The 24,972-nt window shown below is 44.9% G+C and overlaps 1 protein-coding gene across 7 annotated transcripts in view; it reads right to left on the bottom strand.

The window, feature by feature from the left end:
- IL13RA1 (interleukin 13 receptor subunit alpha 1) overlaps positions 1 to 24,972 on the bottom strand; it is a 76,576-nt gene that overhangs the window by 10,428 nt on the left and 41,176 nt on the right. Inside the window, exons 11-12 of one of the 7 annotated variants that reach the window (XM_057313818.1) lie at positions 23,610 to 23,713; positions 15,655 to 18,119 (exon numbers count right to left, since the gene is read on the bottom strand). The exons of 1 other annotated variant lie outside the window; for it this stretch is intronic. In XM_057313818.1, coding sequence (XP_057169801.1) covers positions 18,053 to 18,119; positions 23,610 to 23,713 — 171 coding nt within the window. In that variant the 3' untranslated portion in view covers positions 15,655 to 18,052. Of the gene's footprint in view, positions 1 to 12,974; positions 15,450 to 15,654; positions 18,120 to 18,148; positions 22,249 to 22,273; positions 22,768 to 23,609; positions 23,714 to 24,972 lie in introns of those variants that run through there. 5 more of the 7 variants (XM_057313817.1, XM_026478875.4, XM_026478877.4 and 2 more) reach the window with 5 other exon arrangements.

The raw sequence follows: 24,972 nt of genomic DNA, 5'->3' as shown, positions 1-24,972 counted from the left end.
CATACTGCCACCTCCATTCTTCCTTTGTAATTCTATCACAGGTAGAAGAATAGAACTACTTGTTGATCGCCTTGGGTCTCCCTAAGTGCCCCCAAGTTCCATGACAGTAGATGGAATTGACTACCTTCCCCGCTGGACCCACAGTGTTCAGCGCCGGGCCTGGCCCAAAGCACGTGCTTAATCAATATTTGTCGAAGAATGAAGGGATGAATGAACGAACAAGCGAGAGAAAAGTAGAATCAGATTAATGTGGTAATTGTTCTCAAACTTTGAAGAGCTGTCATATGGAAGAGGGAGGATTTTTTTTCATTATCTTTTTCTTTTGAAATAATTTCAAAGTTAAAGAGTGGGTGCAAGAACACTAGAAAGAGGGGCACCTGGGGGGCTCAGTCGGGTAAGCCTCCGACTCTTGATTTCGGCTCAGGTCATGATGTCAGGGTTGCGGAATCAAGCCCCGCATGGGGCTCTGTGCTAGGAACGGGGTCTGCTGGAGAGTCTCTCTCTCTCCCTCTGCCCCTCCCCCTGCTCGCACTCTAAATAAATAAATAAATAAAACCTTAGAAAAAAAAGAATACTAGAAAGAATCCTCCTAGGCTATCTATCCAGACCTCACCAATTGCAAATATTTTGGGACTCTCTCACTACTTATATATTAATGTTCTTTTTTCTGAACCATTTGCAGAACTATCGTGTATGTCATTCCACTTTTCTTCATGTTTCAGTGGGTAGTTTCCAGGGACAAGGACATTCTCAGAGATAACCACAGCACGGTTATCAAATTCAAGATCTACAGTCTACAGTCCTTGTTCCAAGTATTGTGTGGAAAACTTTTTCTGTTCGCTTTGGTTCCCCAGGGTAGAAGTTTTCACAGGTAGATAGATACACGAGGAAGCTGATTTTTGACCATAGAATGTAAAGAGTGATCTAAAAAAATTAGAACGGACCATCAGAGAATGAAACGGCCTCTCTCCAACAACAGAGAACTCCCTGTCGCTGGAGGTGTTTAGAGGGAGACAGATTACCTGTCAGGAACGAGGGAAGAGGAGCTACGGAATAAGTGTCTTTCTGGATACGCCTCTGCAAACGAGCGGACTTATGTGCAACATTCTCGGCTTCTTTTTTTTCCGCTTAGCATTTCTAGTGTCAGGGTTGGCCCTTTGTGTGTGGCCGGAGTAGCCAGTCTTTTCCATGGCATGGTGTCGAAGCAACCTCATTCCATCAGCCCGATAGTCTTTCCCCTGACATGTTCTATGAACAGGTCAGCCCTGAAATAATACTAATGTGTATTATGTGCTTACGAGGGGCCAGCCACTGGTTTAAAGTGCTTCGCAGGTGTTAACTCATTACGTCTCCAAAAAACCCTCAGGATGTAGCTACTGTTATCATCCCTATGTTACTGATGAGGAATCTGAAGTTCAAGTAGGTGTTTAGTATCTTGTGTTGGTTCAGATCCAATGTGTTAGAATATTTAAGACATTATGTTCCAGTTCAAATGAGTGTATGTGGAGATTTTAAAAATTGGCTCAATTCCTAGAAAGGGAAAAAAAGTGAAAGAAACTGAAACATGGTACTTCAAGACCTCAATATTAGTATTTCTTTATCTTCTTATATGTATTCTTTTCCCAAAAGTTCAGGCTAATTCAGAGTTTGGGGGGTTATTTTTGTTGTCGTTGTTGTTGTTCCATATATTTTTGAAAGATTTTATTTATTTGAGAGAGTGAGTGCACACAGGGGGAAGGGGCAGACGGCGAGGGAGAAAGAGTCTTAAGCAGACTCTGCACTGAGCGCGAAGCCCGATGCGGGGCTTGATCTCATGACCCTGAGATCACAACATGAGATGAAATCAAGAGTCGGACACTTAACCAACTGTGCCACCCAGGTGCTCCTGGTTCTATATTTCTAAGTTTCCTGATTTTCTGATTGTTGTTGTTGTTATTGTTTTTATTTTAAACACATACTTTTCACTTTAATTGATATAACAGTTCCAGACTCAAGACTCTCCTAGGGACTGTCTGTATAAAGCCAATGATTCTCCCTATTGCACTGTCATCCCAGAACACAGAGGAAACACGACCATAGCTCCTTATTTCCCAAGCCTTGGGGATTTCATCATATTTTTCAGAATAGTTATCTCCTGGCCGATTCCTACTAATCGTTCAAATTTCAGCTTAAATGTCAGAAAAGTTTTTGCTACCCTTCAAGATGGTCAGATTGTGGTCCGATTGCCCTGTTACCTGCTCCCACGGCAACATCCATCTTTCCCTCAGAGCATCCATCACATGTCATACGACTGTCTTCTGCCTTTACAGTTAGACCGTCATACAACCTCCTGAGGGGCCGCATCTGTTTTCCTTCCCAATGTAGCTTCAGCGCTTAGCACATTGTAGCCACTCAATAAATGTTGAATGAATGAACCAAAACACGAAGACCTGGTTCCACTCCAGAAAAGGAGGTTGGCAAAGGAAAACATCGAGGAGAAAGCGGTGCCGCTGGAGGTAAAAAGAAGGGGGCCCTGGTATCAAAAGTCAAAGCCAACGAGTGACTTGGTCAAAATGAGGGATTCGGTGGGTCCGGCAGAGAGCTGTGGTGCCAGCCAGAACTTTGGTCGTAGCTACGTGACAGCAGCAGCGGCAGGAAAGATCTCAATTTGGCGCTAGCATGCCATAGCTGGCCAGAAGTAGTCTGCTGTCGAGGGTCAAACCCTTCCAGAAAGAAAGGATACTATGGAACACGTGCCCCTGTAGTTTTCTTCGTTGGGGATGGAGGAATAGAGCTAGCCTAACGAGTCTTCAGGGAAGAACATAAAAGGTTTTCCAGAGGAGGGGTCTTGGTGGCCCCCAAATCATGTCCCCTCTAAGTGGCAATCACAGAGCTGCCATTAGCATTTCTCCATGCAGCCCCCAGATGGCAGCAGTGTGTTACTCTTGAGCGGCAAGCTGCCCATAAGGGCTCTGCCCTGCCATCTTGCTTGCCATCGCACGACTGCCCTGTAGCAAGCTCAGATTCGGAGTTTCTTCACCCTGTGCCAAGAGGCTTGCAATGTGTCTTCTGGGAGTGAGCCCACTGGTCTTTTCCTGGGGGCTGGCTCCCAGCAGCCCTGACTCTGAAAGTTGCTTTCCTCTCATTGCCCCCCAGGGTGCGCTCCAACCCTGCTGGAAATCATGACCCAATGGCTCCCGCCAACAATCCACAGTCTACATGTCCAAAACAGAATTTGTATCTCACGCGCCCCCTCCCTCACCCCCACTCCAGCCTTCACTTCTCTATAGCATCTTGAACATCTGTCCATTCATCAAGTTCTGGTGAGTCCACCTCCGAAACATTTCAGATCTGAGCTCTCTTTTCTAACTCTCCTGGCACAGGAGAGCCTCACCACCGCTCAGCTAAGCTCCTACCTCATCCGCTTATCTCCATCGTCTTCCTCCCACAATCCATCTTGCCACCATCTGTGACTTTGCCCAAACTCCGCCCAGGACAAGAATGCCCCCTTTCATGAATCTGTTCAGATTCTCCTCACACTTCAAGGTGCAGATCATTCTTTCCACGGTCTACTGAGCTTCATTTGGACCTCCTCTGATAGCTCTCATTTTTCACCCTCTGCCTTGAAGATTATTCATTATTTATATCTATGGAAATCTCCCTCCTTCCCTTAGCCCAGGATGGCAACTACGTGGCACAAATTCTTCAAGTCCTCCCCACCAGTACCCAATGAGGCCTTGCTAATGGATCTTAGCTGTCTTTCTGCCAAGCCTAAACTCAATCTCAAAATCCTTCTCAAAACAGTGTCTCCAGGCAGACAGAGCTGGTTCACCAGACGGAACAGATGTCCCCTCCCTACCTCGGACTCTGAGAAACAATGAGATGGAAAGCAAGTCTTATTCTTTGAACCCACCGCAGCATCTTGTACCTAATCTATACTCATTTAAATGCTTCTGAACGAAGGAATAAAGCAGTGGACTAGAGCAGACCCTGGTAGCAGGAATGCTGCTCCCAGACTCCACGGTTCAATTCATTCATCTTTTTTTCACTCTAGTGGATCTACTCCAACTTACCAAAAGCTGCATGACTAAGTGTTCACTCATCAGGTGGAAGGAGCACGTACTTAACCACACATAATTTTCCTCGGCCTACCAAGCAGACTCCTAAGCCTGTTTTTCCAGCCTGCTTTCCAATTTTCAGCACGTTTAAAAATATCCTAAAGGGGTCGCGCCATTTTGGTCCTAATGAACCCATGCTGAAGAGTTCTTTCATTATCACATTTCCAACATGCTTATATTGGGCCTTATCTCAAGGGGGGAGAAATGATACAACAGAGAAGTGCTTTCGATTGCCATGTGCATGAACATCCCCTACGTGTATTAAAAGTTGGCATTTGGTTGTGTGGGGGGGTGGGGCAGGGTGTGTGTGTAGGGTTGTTTTTTTTTTTCCAAGGAAAACTGGGTGTTGGCTGTCTAAGAACTTCTGAATTTCAAGGCTAATCTTGAGTTTTCACTTATTTTATGGGTGACTTACGGTCCTTATCGAGAATTTCCAGAGCCCCGTGGCATACACAGGTGACACTAATGTGCAGTACAGCCATCTGGAAGGTGGGGGGGAGCTACTTTGTGGTGACAGGGCCATATTCATGACTAGATGCCAATGCAGTAAGGTCTTGAGGGCCAAACAATTGTTTGCTCCTAAATCCTTGCCCCTATTAATAACAAAGCGTTGGTCTTCAAAAATCCATCATGAGCCTTGCTCAATCCTGATTCAAACAAACTATAGGGAAAACAAGTGAGATAGTTGGGGAAGTGTAAACACTGACTGGATATTTGATAATATTAAGCAATTATTGTTAATTTTTAAAAGTATGATGATGGTATTGCAGTTTATTTCCTGATTGATTTTTGGTACTTCGTGTTTTCTTCTCTTACCTTTTTGGACAAGGTCTAGCTAGTCCATGATTTTCACTTTACTCATCATTTAACTTGGCAAAACTTTGAAGTTACCGGTTACTAAAGATTCTGGAAGCTCTTTAACGGTTTGCCTATAAACCTTTTCATCTTATTTACATCTATTTAATTTACTTGTTCTTAATTATGTTTAGACTACCCACAACACTTTGGGAGGCACTGGACAAAGTCAATCATCATTATTATTATTTTTTTTTTGGTGACAAATTTGCAACTGAGATAACAGGAACTTACGTGATTTTCAGTAAACACAGACAGAACAGAAGCTGTATATTCAATCCCGATAACTCTAAAGACACGTCTATTTTCATTAAAACCACAACCTTAAATTAGCTTTGATAACGAATATTTTCCCTATTGTAGTTTTTCTTTTAAACAAAAGTGTCATTAGTTTTCAGAGATGTGTACTGAAGTATTTACAGATGAAATGATACAATGTCTGGGATTTGCTTCAAAATAATTCATTGTCTGCGAGATGGAGACTGGGTGGAGGTAGAGACGAAGCAAGACCGACCGTGTCGATCACTGTCGAAGCTGGAGGATGGTCACTCATTGTAACAATCTCTCTACTTTTGTTTATGTTTGAACTTTTCCATAATAAAAGATTTTGAAAAATACAGCATGAAAGCGGTAGCATGATTTTGGAGAGGCTTCTCGGACGATGAATCTTACCCAGGAGTAGGAACCCACAAACACGTGGGTCTTCCTTGACCACATCAGAAAGGATGAACAGATCAAATGTCTTGTATCAGGAGGCAGAGGCAAAGAGGGACGAGAAATGAGGCAAGGGGAGTCTGAAAAGAGAGGAAGGCGGGAAAGGCCTGGAACATGGACTCTTGCCAGACTGGACAAGCCACTGCCTGTTACTGAAGGACAGCACTGGGGATGGTGGCAGCTGGAGAGAGAATTCTAGAAGAAAGGAGTGGGACTTGGAAGGGGGAAGGTATCCTGTCTATGCATGTTGGCGGGGGGCTGGTGGGCTGCAGCTTGAACATCCAAGCTGTAAAGCAGACTCACGTTTGGGGGAGATCTGTCCTTGTCTCCCCTCCGGTGCTTTCAGAGACATTGCGGAGATAAGACATTTGGAATTCATTCTTAGTCCAATTCTCAAGTCAAACAATAACTCATAGAATCACCTTCTGGTTTTGTCTGCATTTTCAAATCTACAAGTCTTAGGTCAGCTGCTCTTTTTCTATGTCTGTTTCCGTTTATTTTCTAAGAAACGACCCCAAATTGCCATTTTCTTAGCTGTGAATATTAGACCTGAAAGGCCCCCTGTAGATTGCTTACCGCTTTTTTCCTAGGTGAGAAAACGCAAACTAAGAGAAAGGAAGTGACTCGCCCAGCAGGCATGTGGTAGGTGCTCAATGGCGATCTATTGAGTCCGGTAGCGATGCGTACTAATTTGACTCTACCAAGAAATTAGAGCTGGCATCAGGTCTGAGGGGTTGATGCCCATGTCTTGTAGTTTTCACGTCACTGCTGGTCGAAAGAAAATGATCAAATCAATAGAGAAGGCAAGCTGAGGCTGTTCCTGGCTTAGGTACCTTCTTCCTCTATGATTCTAGTTCTCGTCTCCATGGGGCCCCTATGTGCTGGCAAGGCAGCTCCTGGGTGTGAAGCCTACAGCTAACCCAGGCTTTCTCCTCGGGCTGAGGCTTGTCAATTGTCTGTTAGCTTCCTCAGTGCCCCCAGGTACTGGCCAGCCTTATTTTGGGCTGCGTGGCAGGGCGCCCATTAATCCCCGTACATTAGACGTTCACACTGCACTCCCATCCTGAGAAAATGGTTAGTGTGGGCTCCAGACAACCTATTGTACTGAAAAGGAGCAGCTACCTAGCATTATGTTTCCAGTTTTCATCTACCCCAGGGGAAGGAAGGAAAGGGAGGGAGGGAGACAGAAAGAGAGAAGGGAAGAAAGAAAAACTACTTTTGATCTGGGGCACCTGGGTGGCTCAGTCAGTTGGGTGACCAACTCTTGATATTGGCTCAGGTCATGATCTCAGGGTCGTGAGATCGAGCCCCACGTGGGGCTCAGCACTCAGCCGTGAGTCTGCTTGAGATTCTCTCCCTCTGCCCCTCCCCCTTCCACTCTCTCTCTCAAATAAATAAATCTTTCAAAAAAACCTTTTAAGTGTTTTTAGAAGCCTAAAAAGAGTTAAGATTCTAAATTCCTAAGATTCGAGTATAGAATTCTTTTTCTAAAACCAGTGCAATTGGAAAATGTCGTGCCACTACCAATTCAGTCCACTGAAGGTAAACAGTGTAACATGAGATCGTAAAAGCAAGATACACTGCTGCTACCAGGATTCTCATTTTCACGTAAGGGAGAAGGAGGGGCACCTGGCTGGCGCACTCGGTGGAGTGGCAACTCTTGATCTTGGGGTTGTAAGTTTGAGCCCCAGGCTGGTATAGAGATTACTTAAAATCTTAAAAAAAATGATATGCACAAGAAGGCATATCATTGTGAAATTTTAAAACACTAGAGAAAAAGAAAAGTTTTAAGCTTGCAGAGAGAGAAGAGTTACACCCAACAAACTGGAAATCAATAAAGGAATCAGACTTTTTAAAAGCAACACTAGAAGCAAGAACATAGTGGAATATGGCTTCCAAAATTCTGAAGGGATATTGTTTCTAATTAGGAATGCTTCACCTAGGGCTAATTTTAATCATATGTGAAGATATATTCAGACACAGAAGGGTTTTATTAAAAAATTACCTCCCTCGTGGGCGCCTGGGTGATTCAGTCAGTTAAGCATCTGCCTTCGGCTCACATCATCATTCCAAAGTCCTGGGATCGAGTCCCACATCGGGCTCCCTACTCAGTGGTGAGTCTGCTTCTCTGCCCCTCCCCTGGCTCGTGTGCATTCTCTGCATTCTCTCTCTCTCTCTCTCTCTCTCTCGCTCACTCTCTCTCTCAAATAAACAATCTTTTTAAAAAATACCTCCCTCGCCATTTTTCTAAGGAAGTTACCACAGGGTGTAGTCCGGCAAAACCAGGGCATAAAGTAAGAAAGAGGACCAGCTGAAATGTGGAAAGCAGAGTCAAACAAAGAAGAAAAACAAAGGGTGCTCCCCGGATGACAGCTGGGTGGCAAGCCTGGAGGGCAAACATTCCAGAATGGATCAGGAAGCCAGCAAACTCCACGAGTGAGCATTGTCTCCAAGAAAAAGAAATGGAACTCACTGATTACGTGTGATAGGTGACCATGCCGAGGGGTGTTTTGTGGTTCTGTCAGCAAGTTTGGGGATGAACTCATGACAGGTACATAGAAAAACAAGTCAAACCAAAAAAGAGACAATTTGGGGGAGATAAGATAAAGGAAATACAATTTAATGGTACCATACATGGATCAACTGTGCACAGCGATCATACAAATATTGCAAATATTGAATATTTTAACCAAAATTTTTTGTATTTGCAGCAGTGTGAGTGCACGTGGTGTGTGTGTGTGTGTGTGTGTGTGTGTGTGTGTGTTGGGGACATATAAGAAAGCTAGTTCCTCATCTTCCATAGCAGAAATTCAGAAATAGGTAATTTCTAAACCTAAATAAAAATAAGAAATATCATTCCGTATTCGGGTGTTAGATACCAAAAGAACCAGCTAAAAACGTTAAAAACAGTTTAAGACAACACAGCTTTATTATCTCACACTTCTGTGGGTCAGGAGTCCAACAAAGTATGATTGCATTTTCCGCTTGGGGTCTCATAAGGCTGGGCTCCTATCTGGAGACGCTAGGGGGAGAGTCTGCTGCCAGGCTCATTCATGTTGTTGGCAGGATCCAGTTCCTTCCAGCACTTTCTAATGGCCTCTTCCATTCTCAAGCCCACAACAGCACTTTGAGGCCTTTCTGTGCTTTGATTCTGTCCTCCTCTTCCACTTCCAGCCAGAGAAATTTCTCTGCTTTTAAGGGCTCAAGTGATTAGATTGGGCCCACCCAGATAATCCAGGATAATCTCCCCCATTTTAAGATCTATAATCTTAATCACATCTGCAAAGCCCCTTTTGCCATGTAACATAACATTTTTCACAGGTTCCAGGGATAGGGTGAGGGTGTCTTTTCTGGGAGAAGGGTTAGGGGCAGTCTTGGGCCAGAGAACCACTGTTTTTTTATAAACCCTGTGGTATTCTTCAACTTTTAAAATTATGTACATGTTTCATTTTGATCAAATAAAACCCAAAATGTTAAATCCAATGACCAAATTTACAAGTATGGAATTCAAAGGGACTCTGTCTTAGGTAACATATTGAATGTCATTACACAAGGAATCTATATTACACAAAAACCCATTTTTGTGTTTCTAGGCAAAATGACCTAAGATCTGCAAAGCATGGTAAGAAATAGTTGTTAGGCATAATCATGGCTGGGCCCTTGTGAAAATTCTGATTTGGATGGACCACAGGGCTAATCCCACATACCTATTCCTCTGTTCTTACTGTTGTATTAAGGGACCCACTCTGGTTATTTTTGGCAGTTACTGCTCCTAGCTAGCTACTTCCTGTATCAACAATCGGTGACCGTAAATGCATTTTCTTGATATGCAAAACAAGTCATTATCTCAGTTTTTGTTGGCTGTCAGAATAGAGCGAATCTAGTCCAGTCTCCTCATTTTACAGATAAGAACACTGATGCCCAGAGAGAGGAAGGGACCTGCCCGTGGCATTGCTCGTGTTTGCAGCCAAGCTCCCCTGTGCCGAATGAGTTCCACAGCTTACGGCCACCGTTACGAACGTGGGACGGGATGAAAAATCACTAAGACTAACATCTTCATCTTATAGATAGGGAAGCAGATGCAAACAGGAAGAAAGCCTGCCCAAGGTCACTTGGAACTCCTACATTCTAATCTAGGTTACTTTGCCCTGTGCAAAGCACATTGAACAGAACGCACAAATGGGTAAGAAGACGCTGTAAAAAGCTCACTTAAATGGTTTAAATTCTCAAATCGCTTCCATTTGATAAGCAATTTGGCAACAATTTGAACTAAAATGTTTCTTCTTTAGGTAGCTTTCTTCTTAGGACAAGTAAATACATCACTGGCCTTCTAATACAGGCTCTAATGTCAGGCTGACTTGGCTTCCAATTCTGTCTGTTATTTACTAGCTGGGTCATCTTGCGTACACAACTCCATCCACTTTATTTTACTTTTTTTAGAGATTTTATTTATTTGAGAGGGAGAGAGGGAGGGAGAGTGCACAAGCAGGGGGAAGGGCAGAGGGAGAAGCAGACTCCCTCCCGAGCACAGAGCCCTACATGGGGTCCCATCCCAGGACCCCGAGACCATGACCCGAGTGGAAGTCAGACGCTTAACTGACTGAGCCAGCCGGGCGCCCCCCACTCAATCATTTCATGTCTCAGTTTCTTCATCTGTAAAATGAAGATAACAATGCCACCTAGCTCATGGGAGTCACGTGGGAATTTAGTGAAATACTACATATAACTTGGCACCCGGTAGCCACTAACTATTTTCTCTTTTTATGTCATGTTTAGACCTAATAAATGTTGAAAACTAGCAGTGAAATATTTTCCTGTTGCTAATAGTAAACTAATAGTGTGACGATTAGGAAAGACGGTTAAAGGCCAAAGAACCTTCAGGAAGAAATTGTCTCGGGGATTGATGTCAAAAATATCTAGAACATCCAAATGCCAATAAAACTCCTCCCTCGCTTAAAGTAAAAGCACGCCAAGATTTAGCTACAGTATTTACAAGAAACTTACTGCTTGATCTCATCAGTGGGCTTTCAAAGAAGAGTCTCTGAAAGAAATGTTCTTGTTGCCTTGTTTTCTCCTGAAACTACTAATGTCCTGATGGCACAATGTGTCTCTCATGTGAGCTTGTAAACGAGCAGGACTTCATGGAAATGACAAATGGCAAATTACTCTGGAAATCAATGTACCTCAATCATTCTGGCTTCTCTCCCCGAGACAAGGTGAACATGTTTATGACTACGAATACGTGTTTGCCAGAGATCTCATAGAGATATGCAGCCTCCAGGGTCTGCGCTCAAGTGTCTTCCGTCATAATACTCAGTATACCGATGTATTAAGTAGCAACGCTTTCTTATTAAAAACACAACTATACTTACCTGGAGGCAGATTTCCAGAATCTTCTTGGATCATTCTAGATAGTTGAAGAAATCACCTCGCCGACATCAGCAGCCCCTTACCCACCCCCTAGGTTTGGATCTTGTAAAGATTCAGGGCAATGAATAAATGTGGTCTGGCTAAAGACCCACTCCTACAACTTAACACTGATAAATAATAAAAACTCAACCAAGTACATTTTAAAGGTCTAATTGGCTTTATTATTTGATTCATGAATCCAGCAGCATCCCACCTAGTAAGCAGAGAGGAGTTCCAAAGAGCCACAGAAAAGAAAAGGCTTTTCAAGGTGAGGGGTGCCTGGCGGGCTCAGTCGGTGAAGTGTCTGACTCTTGATTTCAGCTCAGGTCATGATCTCAGGGTCGTGAGATCGAGCCCCGCACAGTTGGTTCCACGCAGGTGTGGAGCCTGCCTAAAATTCTCTCTCTCGCCTTCTGCCCCTCCCCCACTCCCCTCACTAAAAAATATTAATAACCAAGATAGAGAAGGAGTGGAAAAAAGGAAATTATTAGCAAGGAATCCATTGTTTTAAGCAAGGTCACCCTCCCAAGGGGAACGGAAAGGGTCTATCAGTAAAATTCCTAGTGCTGACCAGGAAATCCCACAGTGACTGGTTAAAGGTTACATTCTGGGAGGCTGGGACCGCAGTTAGGTTAGGTATTAAGTCTTGGCTTACTGACTTGGGTAAGTGACACCATTCTGGGCCCGTGGTTTTCTTTTAACAACACGAATGAGAAAAAAAAAACCAAACAAAACCCTCCATGACATTGAAACCATTTTGCTGTATTTACAGAAAATATGAAACCACATTACCATCTCTTAAGAGGACAGCTATTGAAAACCGATTATTAGTCTCAAATCTAACCTGCTCATGGGATTGATTTCTAACTGGGGGTCCCGCATCATGTATACCATGACAGTCTCCTTAAGAATGCGCGTGTGTGTGTGCGTGCGTGCGTGCAAGCACGTGCACACGTGTATTTCTTTTTTTCCCATAGGTTTCCTGCCACTGGTTGGGGGTCACAGTCGGGTTGGTGACGACAGACGTTCTCCCCCCGGGGTGGGATGACATCATTGGCAACAGGCCAGAGCCGCTCCGAGCTCTAAGGTGGTGTTGGTGAAGGTCACGCCCTTGACTCTGGTGACACACAGCTCTGCTGGGAGGTGTTGCTGTCTTGGTAACACTTCTTCGCCAGGAACACCCAAACCATCAGGTATGTCAGGATGCAGACCCGCAGCAGCCGGCAGAGCCACCCCCCGCTTCTTGTCTTGTCTTTGGCAAGGACATACTTTGCCGTCCCGTAGCTGAACAACGAGGATGGCTCGAGCCCCTTGCAGCCGCCCGCCCCGCGGAGCTGCCTCAGCTGCACCTGTGGACCCAGCTCTTGCTGCCGGGCCCCCCACCCCCGCACTGCACCCCACGGTGCATTTCCCTTAATTATCACAACTACAATTTATCAAATACTCCCCATCCCTTTAGGTACCGCTGGCACAGGCGGTGCTGATATTAAACTCGGTGTGTGCTCTTATCAGAAAACACGCGCGGACCGAGAACAGCAGACAAGCTTATGAGAAACAACTGTAAGATAAAATAGCTGTCTTGGATTTTTTTTTTTCTGCAACGTTTATTCTTTTTTTTTTTTTAAGATTTTATTTATTTATTCGACAGAGAGAGACAGCCAGCAAGAGAGGGAACACAAGCAGGGGGAGTGGGAGAGGAAGAAGCAGGCTCATAGTGGAAGAGCCTGATGTGGGGCTCGATCCCTTAACGCCGGGATCACGCCCTGAGCCGAAGGCAGACGCTTAACCGCTGTGCCACCCAGGCGCCCCAGCAACATTTATTCTTTTAACTCCAAATTTTCCGCCACCCACTCCTCACAATGCTTTACTCCAAAATAAGACCAAAGGAAAACAGGCAGGTGACATACAAAAAGACAATATTTATTTCACTCAAGCTTTCCTATAAGAAGTTAAACAAAATGACCCCTAGTTGAAGGCATTACCAAAAATATTCTTAACATTGTTTCACGTATCCCTTCTGTGCCCAGATAGAAGAAAAACTTATCTGAATCAAAGAATGAGAAGGACCATCCTTACAGTGGGTTTACTTAGGTAGGTGGAAGGGAACAAAATCCATATAGTTTAGGCATAACATAGCGAACGAACCTACGAGTTTCCGACAGGTGGTGGAAATCCCACTGATGCGTGCAAGTTCCCGAGAGCTCCCAACACCTGGGGGTGACTTTTCAGCAGTTATAGACCAGCCACAGGTATTCCCGTAATTCACTGCCCCCTTTTCCCTCGACTATCTGATGGCTCAAAGCGGAGAATGGAAACCAAATGCAACGTCCTCGCTCCCGGGCTGTGACTGTCACCATCTGCAGGCCCTTGGGTAATCGTAATACCAAAGCATCCCCCCGCCCATTGCCATCTAAATAGGATACCAGGAAAAACGGCCCTGGGTGAGGCGTGCTGGTGTTTTGCTTTCCGGAATTATAAAAGACTCGACTAGGAGATAACCTCATTCCGACACAGGAAAACCAAATGTTCTTTCTCGAAAATCGTAGAACAAGGTGGGACGTCTACTCTGCCTGTCTCCCACCTCAATCTGACCTAAAAAAAAAAAAGAAAAGAAAAGAAAAGGAAAAAAAAAAAACGGCACAGGGAGGAAACATGTTGACGTCTGCCCCTGGCACGGAATTTCCTGCGACGAGCCAGGGCACAGTCCTCTCCGTGGCAGCGCAAGCCGGTGGCCACCTGGGCCCAAGCCTGTGGCGAACAGGCACCTCTGACCTCCTCCCATCCCGTAAGAGCAGGAGTTGCAAGTCGCAACATCTGATTGCTGCCAGTGGGTGAGTGTCTGGAGAACTTGTGGTATCAAGTTTTCAAGTTCCTACCAGGGATCGGAATCAGTGCGCATGCGGAGAGAGATGCTGGGGGGTGAGGGGGGGGGCCTCTGGCTTCCACGCTTCTTTAAATTTGGAGGGGGGAGGAGGAGCAGGGGGCACATCTCTGTGGGTCCGATGTAGGGCTGGGAGAGAATGGAACCCTAACTTAGTATGCAACCCCCCCCCAAAAAAACACAAACGTTGGAGCCTCAGATGCTATCCACATAAGAAGCAAACCCTACTCGTAACCAGTTGTGGCCTCAAGGGAAGAGGGGAAGACCTAACTATTCTTTCCCGAAGCCAGCGAGAGCAAAGTTCGAAGTGAAGATAATACCTCCTTTCTGTTTCGAAAATGCATAGAGGAATAGTAAACGCTGAAAACCTTCAAAGAAATGCAGACTCACGGACAAGTTACAAAATATGCAAGAATTGTTTCTTAGTCTTAGTCTTAATAAGTCATTGTTTCTCAGTCTCCGCACGCATTACCTGAGATGCAAATTACTCCCTGCCCCTCTAGGTGTTGTGAGCAGCTTTTCATTCTGGTTTCTAACGACAGGGGACAGCCAGGCTGCCTGCTGGGACCAGGGTGACTGCGCCAGGGAGACTGAGCGGGGGCAACTGGGGAGTCGAAAGGTCTGGCAACTGACGGGTGGAGAGGAAGTGGTAAGAACAGAGGAGTCTCGGCTAGACTGGCACCCCTCGGGGCGACGCCTCAGGCTGGGGGCGAAGGCGGAGGTGAAGGCCCCGCGGCCGCGCTCTCACAGCCGGCGAGCCCTTCTCCCTCCACGGCCCCAAACGCCCGCCGCCTGCTGGCTTTGCAAGGGGCGGGAAAGGAGCGGCCCCTGCTTTCTCCGGAGGCGTCCTCCTCGTGGCTAGCTGCGGCCTGCGCCTTCCAAAGCCCAGAAAATCGCGGCTGCGGGGGCTGAGGGCTCCAGATGCGAAGACGCTGACGAGCCACACGCACTCCCGCGTGAGATCCCGACCGGAGCGCAGATTTAGCCGCTTCGTCCGCCAGGTGTTCTCGGGGACTTGGGGCTGCCTTTGGGGACCGCCCCCCAAATGAGCCTCACACAGCCAATCACACGGGTTGGTCCTGTTTGGCGCAGGGAGCGCGGAGCAGGCACAGGTCCCTCCGAGGGCTCACAGTAAGAGTCCGTCTACCGCCAGCATCACCGCTGTCTGCTCTGTCCCCTGCTTCGAAGCCTTGGCCGGGGCGGCTGCTCTTCGACTCGGCGACGACGACTCCACCGTCTTGGCCAGAGAGCCCTTGCGCGCCGTGTCGCGGCGCTTCTGAGCTGGCTGCTCTTCGGGGCCCAGTAGTTTCAGCGTCCGTCTCACGAGTTCCCGGGTAACAAATGCAGAATGGGACGAATCCGCACAAGGTCACGAGGAAGGGTAAAATAAATGACGCCCGTCACTGAGGGGCTCTCTTCAGGTTTTCTATCAGCACCACAGAGTCGGTCTCTTCTTTGGTTTGCTTCTCATAGATGTCGTACTTCTTCCAGTGCTGGAAGGAAGGAGAACACACACACACACACCCACACACAGACACACACGCACACGCACGATGACTCGAGTAAACAATGTTCTCTCCCGGAGGACCCGCGGCCAGCGCTTATTTTTAGGTTTGCGTGCATGCAACCATGAGTGTATGTTTTCCTGTTACGGTTTTAGAGGATTTTTTTTTTTTTGTGACTAAGACTCTTCATCTATTTGAACAATTCATGAAACAAAACAAGCAGGAATTAACATTCAAGCGGGGAGGGGAGAGCATGGGATTGTTAGGTGATGTTTGACAAGTATCTCCACAGAGAAATGTGGACATCTCCAAAACTGGAAACAAAGTCTCTTGAAGAAGAAGAAAAGGGTGGTGTGCTTTTCTTACGTTAACTGTTACTACCTTTATTTTCTTGCCCCTCAAATTTGCCCACTGCTCCAGTGAGATAATAGGCTCAAAAAGTCAACCAGCATCGAGGTCAATGGCGATATATAAAATGTCCCAAGAAGTCTTAGTGCAGTTAGAACTTTTGAAAGGCCCTATATTAACAGTTTCATGGGACATCATTTACTAGGGCCCGATAAAGGTAAGCTCATCCTGAACTCAATGTGTCTCTTCACGGTGAAAGCCAAGACCCCGGCCTTTGCCTTCTTTACTTATAAATCAAGGGAGGGGTGGAACCCGAGCTCAGTCGCCTCATCTGTAAAACAGAGTTGCTAGACTGAACCAGGGGTCAGCAAACTGTGGTGGAAGGGCTGGATCCAGCAGGCCGCCTGTTTTTGTAAATAAAGTTTTATTGGAACGCAGGCGCGCCTCCTCCTTTCTGTGTTGGCTGGGGCTGCTTTCCTGCTACGCCAGCAGAGGTGAGTTGCTGTGACTAAGACCGAACGGCTGGGAAAGTCAAGAATATTTACTCTCTGGTTCTTTACAGGAAAAGTCTGCCACCCCTGCACTGGAGTATTTCTAAGCTCCTTCTCTGCTCGGATGTATTCTGGTTTGAGAAGCCTAGGAAAGGAAACGGAAAGCAGAAAAACAGAAACAAGAGCAACAGCGACTATTCCGCTGCCTCGGGCTGTACAATTAGAGATGGACTGAGCAGGTCGGGAGCGTCCAGTCTTAGAAAGCACAGGCAGGGATGAGTGGAGAGACAATGCTTAAAATATCCAAATCATTCTAAATAAATTATTTCACCCTCATACTCCTGGTAGGATGGCTAAAATAAAAAATACTGACAATCCCAAGTGTCGACCAAGACGCAGAGTAGCTGGATCTCTCGTACAGTGTTGGCGGACGGTTCCTTATCGAATGAAACTTACGCCTACTTCGTGACCCGGCTGTCCCACCCCCACGTATCTACCCAAGAGAACTGGAAACGTAGGTCTACATAAAGACCCCTACGTGAATGTTTATAGTGGCTTTCTTCGTAAAAGCCCCAAACTGGAAATAAGCCCACTGTCCTTGAACAAGTGAATTGTTAAATAAGCTACAGTTCAGCCATATCATGGAATGTGGCTCAGCAATGAAAAGGAATGAACCACTGATAGCAACAACACGGATGTCTCTTGAATGTACTGTGCTAAGTGAAATAAGCCAGACCCAAAAATCTATGTGTCTGATGGTTCCATTCGTAAAGACATTCTGGAAAAGGCAAAAAAATTAGGGATAGAAAACAGATCAGTGGTGGCAAGGGTATAGGGTCTGGGGTGAGGGGGCTGACTATAAAGGGACACGAGGGACCTTCTGGAGGATGATGAAAACGTTCTAGATCTTGACTGGTGTGAGTGGTGGCGACAACGCTGCATACATTTGCTACAACTGCACTTAAAAAGATGAAATTGTATTTTACATAAATCAAATCAACAAACCTGACTTTTGAAAATGTGAAATGCACAGGATCTAATAAAAAACAGTCTGAAAAAATTACATAACCTTGAAATAATGGCTTATTCAATAAATGGCACTAAGACAACTGGCTAAGCATTTGAAAAATAAAGTTAAACCCTACGTGACGGCCCACATGGATAAATTCCCCATGGATGAAAGACCTAAATGTAAAAAACAAAATCAAATAAGACCTAGGACAAATATATTGGGCAACAAGTACATAAATCTGAGACAGGAAAAGGCTTCCTACACACAAAAAATACAGGAAGATTTGAATGCATAAAAAAAGAAAAACATCATTAATCACCCAAAATACCATACCGAGGCAAACGGACAACAAGCCAAAGGATTAATAGCTGATAGACAAAAAGAACTTTACAGGGGCGCCTGGGTGGCTCCGTCAGTTAAGTGTCTGCCTTTGGCTCAGGTCATGATCCCAGAGTCCTGGGATCGAGCCCCACATCGGGCTTCCAGCTCAGCGGGGTGCCTGCTTCTCCCTCTCCTCTCTGCTCATGCTCTCTCACTCTCAGTCTGCTCTCTCCCAAATAAACAAAATCTTAAAAAAAAAAAGAGCTTTACAAACTACCAAGTTTCCAAAACATGAATATGGCAGGGAAAAAGAAATGGACAGTGGGGGCGCCTGGGTGGCTTGGTCAGTTAAACGGCTGCCGTCGGTTCAGGTCGTGATCCCAGAGTCCTGGGATCGAGCCCCGCGTCGGGCTTCCTGCTCAGTGGGGAGACTGCTTCTCCCCCTCCCTCTGTCTGCTGCTCTGCCTACTGGTGCTGTCTGTCTCTCTGTCAAATAAATAAATAAAATATTTTTAAAAAATGGACAATGAACAAGAACGTCACAAAAGAATGACTTCAAGCCCATGAACATACAAAACAATACAAAATGATATGTAAATGAAAACAAGATGCCCTTTTCTCATCTGTCAATTGGCAAGAACTTAAAAAAAATAAAGATACACTCATGCTGACAAAAGCCTGGCAAAACCACCATTCTAGACTGAACCAGGGGTCATAGCGTACTATGGCTAGGTGTTTAAGTGGGTACCACCTACTTGTAATCTATACTTCTTGTGAAAAATTTACAAGCATGTAATCTAAGGCCCCCCTTTCCTTAATACGAAGGAATCATACTCTACATCTGTAACCAGGGTTTTTAATTTAACAGCATATATTACAGATTTTTATGTATTAGTAAAATTGAACTACCTCATTTCCCTTACCCTCTGCATAATACGTCATTGCATGAACGCACCGTACATTTATTGAATCAGTATCCTTAATAGATATTTATTTAGCCTGTATATCCTTTCTGGACGACAATTTGTCAATATTAATCAAAGAGCTTAAAAAGTATAATCTCCTCTGATCCATCAATCTTACCTGTAACAAAGTAATAAAATTATTACCCCCCAAAATAATAAAATATATATGCTAATACAGCTATGAAATGATGCCTATAATGATGAACTTTAGAATTCGTCTCAATGCCCAATAACAGGGACTTGGTTAAGTACGTTATGATAGAGTCACACAATGGAATACTATTCAGCCATTAAAAAGTATATTATAGGACCAGGGTTGGCCAACTTTTTCTGTCAATGGCCAGATAAGAAATTTTTTCAGCTTTGAGGCTCTGTCGCATAACTCATTGTGCTGTTAGAGCATGAAAAAACCACAGATACCATGTAAATGAACAGGTGTGGCTGCATTCCAACAAAACCTTAGTGGTGCGGACGTTTGAATGTCAAATGATTTTCATGTGCTATGATGAAATATTCTGCTTTAGATCTTTCCAACTATTTAAGCATATAAAACCATTCTTAGCTTGCAGACTTTAGACAAGCAAGCAGCAGACGATCTGGCCTGTGCTCTGTAATTTACAGAGAAATCCTGGGGGGGGAGGTAGTGGTTGGCAGCATAGCTTTTAAATGTCCCCAAATGCCACCACAGAAAACACAAGCAGGAAAGGTAACCAGGGTAAGTAGGAAAGCAACAGCCAAATCCACAGGCACCATCTATGGCAGAACCGGATCAAAAGGATTCCCCCCTGAACCCTGAAGTACGCATGGGTGGGACAAATTAAAGACAGCTACAAGAGCACACTGGAATCAGTTACGGAGGAGGTATGGAGAGGGAACCAGCAGGACATCTGATAGACCTGAGAACTCTAAAATAACTCAAACCCCAGCAAGCTAACGTATGAACAACAACTAAGACTGGCAGGGGTTTGCCCTTCCCAATAGTGTCTCAGCGCAAGGAGTCCATGGTAGCTGCCTGGGCCCCATGAACTCTCAAAGTCATCCAAAGCTCCCTTCCAGGGCCAAGTCCCACTCTGAGGAGCAACTGGTGCACAGAGACGCCACACTGACCCAGACAGAGACGGGGCACTCCATCAGTGAAGTGGCCGACTCTTGATTTCGGCTCAGGTCGGGATCTCGGGGTGCTGGAATCGAGCCCTGCGTTGGGCTCCACACTCAGTGGGGAATCTGCTAGCGAGTCTCTTGCTCTCTCTCCCTCTGCCCCTCCCCCCGCTCACGCACGCACACACAGGCACACACAGACACTCTCTAAAATAAATAAATAAATCTTTTTAAAAAATCTTAAAGGAAGGTGGATAAAAATTATTCAAGAGGATGTGACAAATACAGAAGACAGGCAAAGAAAACAAGGCAACGGAATAACTGAAGTCTAGAAGTGAAGACATTTTTACTGAAATTAAAAAAAAGCAAACATCTGAGACTACATATTGAAAGGGTACGCTACCTACCACAGAAATCAAGCCAGGATGACCAACAACACCAAGACCTATTCAATTATTGGACTTGGAAGGAAAAAAAGCTTTTGACAATCAGAAAAGACCAAGTGTTTGTTTTTTAAGTAAGTTCTACGCTCAACATGGGGCCCAAACTCACGACCCCGAGATCAAGAGTCACACACTCCACTGACTGAGCCAGCCGGGCGCCCAAAGACTAAGTATTTTAATACAGAAAATTATATTGTCAGCAGACTCTGGCAACATTTTATGCCAGAAGAAAATGGATGCCACATTTAAGATACCCAAGGCAAGAACATGCGAGCCATGGATTTTATATCTAGCTAAAATGACTTTCAATTATTAATGCAGCAGACGCCATCAATGTGTAAATAATTCAGGAAATGTTGGTCCCAGGAATCCTCCCTGAGAAAACGTGCAGAGCTTCAAACAACCAAAGTGACTGGAGAGACATGAACACGAAGACCGGTGGTGAGCATCTAATAGATATACTCACCCGGAATTAAGACCACATGAGGGCTCTAAGGGAGACACTGTGCTATGGCACAGTCACCTGCACTGACCATGCAGATACTGGACAACTTCAAAAATGGAGAGAGAACAGGGAGAACGTACAGAAAAATGGCCCTTTCCAATAATCATTAAAACTTATTTAAAAATTTGTCAGAAGTTCAGAAATTCCTTCAGTTCCACCTCTTTCCTTCTCATCCGTTAAATTCAAAGAAAATTAAATATGAGCGTTTTATTAAAACATATCATATGACTGGCTCAGAGTCTAGACTGGAGAATCAGGATGCCTGGGTTCAGGTCCCAAGTCTGACTCTTGTCCGTTCAGTTTGGATCCTAGCTCTGTTGTGTCCTCACAATGCAACCCCCAGCAAGCTACAAAAGTCCCCCTCTGGTACCCCACTTTCCTCACCCGTGTGCTGGAGATAAGACCGACTGCAAGATGGGGACAAATTAATGAAGGAAGTGCTGAGAAAAGCGTCTGATACGTAGCAAAAATTCCACAAGTACAAACTATTATTATTGTTGTCACTGTTACTCCATTTATCATTAAAAGTTCCATTTCTCTATGTTGTTCACATAACATTAAAGATGGTTACGTCCGGGTGACAGGATGAAGAGTGATGTTATTTTCCTCCTTTGGTGATCTGTATTTCCCATTTCTCTATAATAAATACGTGTCGCTTTTAAAAAGAAAAATATTTTAATTTTTAAAAACGCATGCCGAAGATTACACTGTCGCTGGTTTTTAGTCATTAGACCCAATGGTTAGCTGGGTTGGACAGGGAAGAAAAAAAAAAAAAACCACCCTATTTTAATGAGGGGAACACTGCAGCAGAAATGGCTTCCAAGAAGACATTAATTTTTTCAATTGCCTTTTTTCATTTCTAAAACTCGGATTACTCTCATTTTCACTCATCATCAGCATTGTGGCCTTTTCCTGAGGACTGCTTCTATGAGTATGTCTGTGTAAGAAAAGGGAACAAATGCTCTGACCTATTATTCAATTTCGTGAATTATATGCCAGTCTATTTTTAAAATTACTTGCAGAAAAAAAAAATAAATCCACAAAATTACCCATCCATAATTTGATTCTCACACTGCCAATTTTTTAAAACAAGGTAATCAATGACAGAATAATGGCTGAAGATGAAAAACATCATAGATGGGGGAAAAAAATCAGTGTTTGGAGGCTAACACGACTGGCCTTTAGTTGTTAGACATTCAATCCAAGAAAAGCAGCAGGCTATACAGGCTTTTATATTTTAAAGAAATAAACAAATTTCGTGGTTTCATGGAACACCAAATGTCCACTTAAGAATACTTCCAAGGTTTGGTTAGTTCCCACAGTGAATTCGCCATAGAAACCAAGAGGGTTTCATGCCCCTAAGCCCTGCACGAAACAGTGGCCTATTGTACAACTACAAGCCAACAGATTGCTTGCCCCGGTTTTCTTCAGATCGACATCCACAATAGGAAGTTGAACAATATGAACTGGGGACTGCGATGCCTTAAAAATCACTGCAGCTTAAAAAGGAAACGAGGGGCGCCTGGCTGGCTCAGTTGGTAGCACGTGCGACTCTTGATCTCGGGGTTGTGAGTTCGAGCCCCACATTGGGGGTGGAGTTTAAACTTAAAAAAAAAAAAAAAAGAACCAGTTGAATGTGGTGTGAAGGGGACAAAGGTGGTACCATTTAAGGGGGCTTTGGCTCCAACCCCTCGCTTTAAAAATTGAGAAGTAAAGGGAAAGAATTAAACACGTACCTGCCTTCGTAGCAGAAACAGAATTTCAGAACCCCCCCAAGAGCCGAGTTAATGACTCAAAGCAGTGCTTTAGAGAAAAGGGACAGCTTATAAATGTAGATTAGATGACAGATGAGAAAAATCGTCAGTTCAGAATGCCTGCTGAAATTATGGATTCACTCGAGGCCAACTGGCCCAAAAAGCATTAGCTACGGAGCTGAGCCAAAGCGCCGACAGGGCGCTAACCCAGAGCCACGCAGACGAGCTTCAGGTGGCGAGGGGGGACATAAGTGTCAAGGGGCAGGAGGGGACACCCTGTTACCACCCTACACACAGCGCTCCATCTTCACGTCACGAACGGTGCCACGGCAATGGATTCGACCTTGTCTCCCCGCAACCGGGGGACAGCTGGAAAAATTGCAATAGGGGCTGAGTATTAGATGATATTAAAGAATGTGAATCATTTTTAAAAGGACGGCCAGGCTATTTTGCTTATGTAGGGAAGTGTTCCTAACTTTTGTTTCCTTTTTTCGCGTTCCTAATTTTTAAAGATACATACTGAAGTGAGAAAAAAAAAAAGAAAGAAAGAAAGAAAGAAACAACTCCGCAGTATCTGGAAGTCGACTCCCAGTTACAGAGCCGCTTTCCAATCAGGAATGTGAAACTGGCACGGTGCTGGAAACATAATTGGCTTCCAAGAAGCGGGGGAAGAATAGATAATTTTTTACGGATGAAACAGAAATGCAGATGCGGAGCAGCAATCCCCTCTGCACAGCCCCCCGCCCCCCAGACGTGGCCCGCAGCCCAATTAGTCACAAAGGAAAGGCAAGCAGCGAAGCCACAGGAAGAAATGCTGTTGGCCGCAATGTTACTATAGTGATGAAAAAAACACTGTCAAAACACTAGGAACCTTAAGGAAAACTATACAGAGGATTTCGTTTCTTCGTGGCCACACCTAAAAGAGTTTTTGGGGGTTTTCTTATTTAAAAGAACCACCGCGGATGGTGTAGTGGGGAAGAAGAGTAATAAGAAAGGGCCGGGATTATTTCTCGGGATTAGGAGACAGTAACTCTGGGCTACCCTGGCTTCTGGTTCAGGCTCTGCCATGACCTCTCTCCGTGACAGTCCCTGAGAAATGTCTCTAGGGCCCCCACCGCCCCCGTCTCTAAAAATGAGGGGGTAGGACTAGCATCTTAGCATCTTAACAATTCACGGTTATAAATAAATAATTCAACACGTGAAACGCCCACCTCGCTGGATGACCTCTGGGGCCATGTTCATTCTCTAATTCCATAATTCTAGAAGGAAAAGGCTCGTTTTTCTGCCGCGTATGCAGTTGCACTGGGGAGGACTGCTGCCGTGTAGAGAAAGGAAGATTATTCATTTGCTTAAAAAGAAAACATGAAAATTTGTTCTATTACCCTTTCCCCTTGTCTGGCATTTTTATTATACTTTCAGTTTTAAACCCTGATTTTATTTAATGGTCTGCAACCAACACAAACAAAAACATCTTATGCTTTTAGTGGTCCATCTTGTCAGTATATCAGCCTCGCTAAATTATAGAATTCTCTGACTCATCGGGACAACATATTATCCTCTAGACAGCAAATTGAAAAAAAGCAATTTTCCCATCTCTGAGAAAGATAATTGATCTGATTTTGCTGTCAATGTTACCATCGTTCACTCTATCACTCAGGCTCGAAACCTTGAGATTATTTTTACTCTCTGGACCTTTCATCGCCCACAGAGTCCCCAAGTTGTAATGAGCTGCCTTTAATACTGTCGCCTGCGTCAATCTCTTCTGCTACCACCGAAGTTCCAGTCCCTATTATCTCTCAAACCCGCGTGACCCAAATATTCTCTCTTCCCTTAATGACTTGTACAGGGTTCCTTTTCATTATGAAAGTCATACATGCTCATCATAGGCAATTTGGAAATTTCAGAAAGGTAGAAAATAACATCAATTATCCGTGCAGCCCTTCTGGCCAGAGATGATCATTTCGATTCCTTTCCTTCCACTCATTGTTCTGTGCGTGGAGTCACGCATTGTTATCCAAATTACCATGGCAGCATACTCTGCAGGGCTGATGTTTCTTACTCTCGAATCGTGAGTATTTTGCTGTGACATTAAATGCTTTGAAAGCCTAGCTTGTTTTTTAACTAATTCTACACTGGCTTCTAAGTTTTTCATGTTAGAGACAAACGCTGCATTGCCCATCCTTGTGCCATTGCTGGATTATTTCCTCAAAACAGATGCTTAAAAGTGTAATTATCAGACTGAAGATTTTTGTGACATTTTGCCAAGTTGCCCTCCAGAAGGCAAAAACACCGTTCTGTAGGCCCAGCTGCCCGCTCCCTACCCATTCATTAGCGCTGGCTGGGATCACCTTTTAGAAATGTATTAGGCTGGAAACTGCGCTCTCATCTAGGCTTTGGCTGTATGCTCTGTATCTATCAGTGAGTCCAAACACGTTTTCGCCAGTATTGGGCATCTGTATCGTGGCACTTTGACTTGTCCCCGTCCCGCTGGGAGGGGCAGCGAACGCAAACGCCTCTCCGGGGCCTGGCCTGGCAGCTCCACGTGACACCAGGTGGGAACGGGGAACCGGAGGG

The sequence above is a fragment of the Ursus arctos genome, chromosome X (genome assembly GCF_023065955.2).
Source record: "Ursus arctos isolate Adak ecotype North America chromosome X, UrsArc2.0, whole genome shotgun sequence".
Classification (NCBI taxonomy): domain Eukaryota; kingdom Metazoa; phylum Chordata; class Mammalia; order Carnivora; family Ursidae; genus Ursus; species Ursus arctos.
The sequence above is the reverse complement of the archived record's forward strand: the minus strand, read 5'-3'. Positions and strand labels throughout refer to the sequence as shown.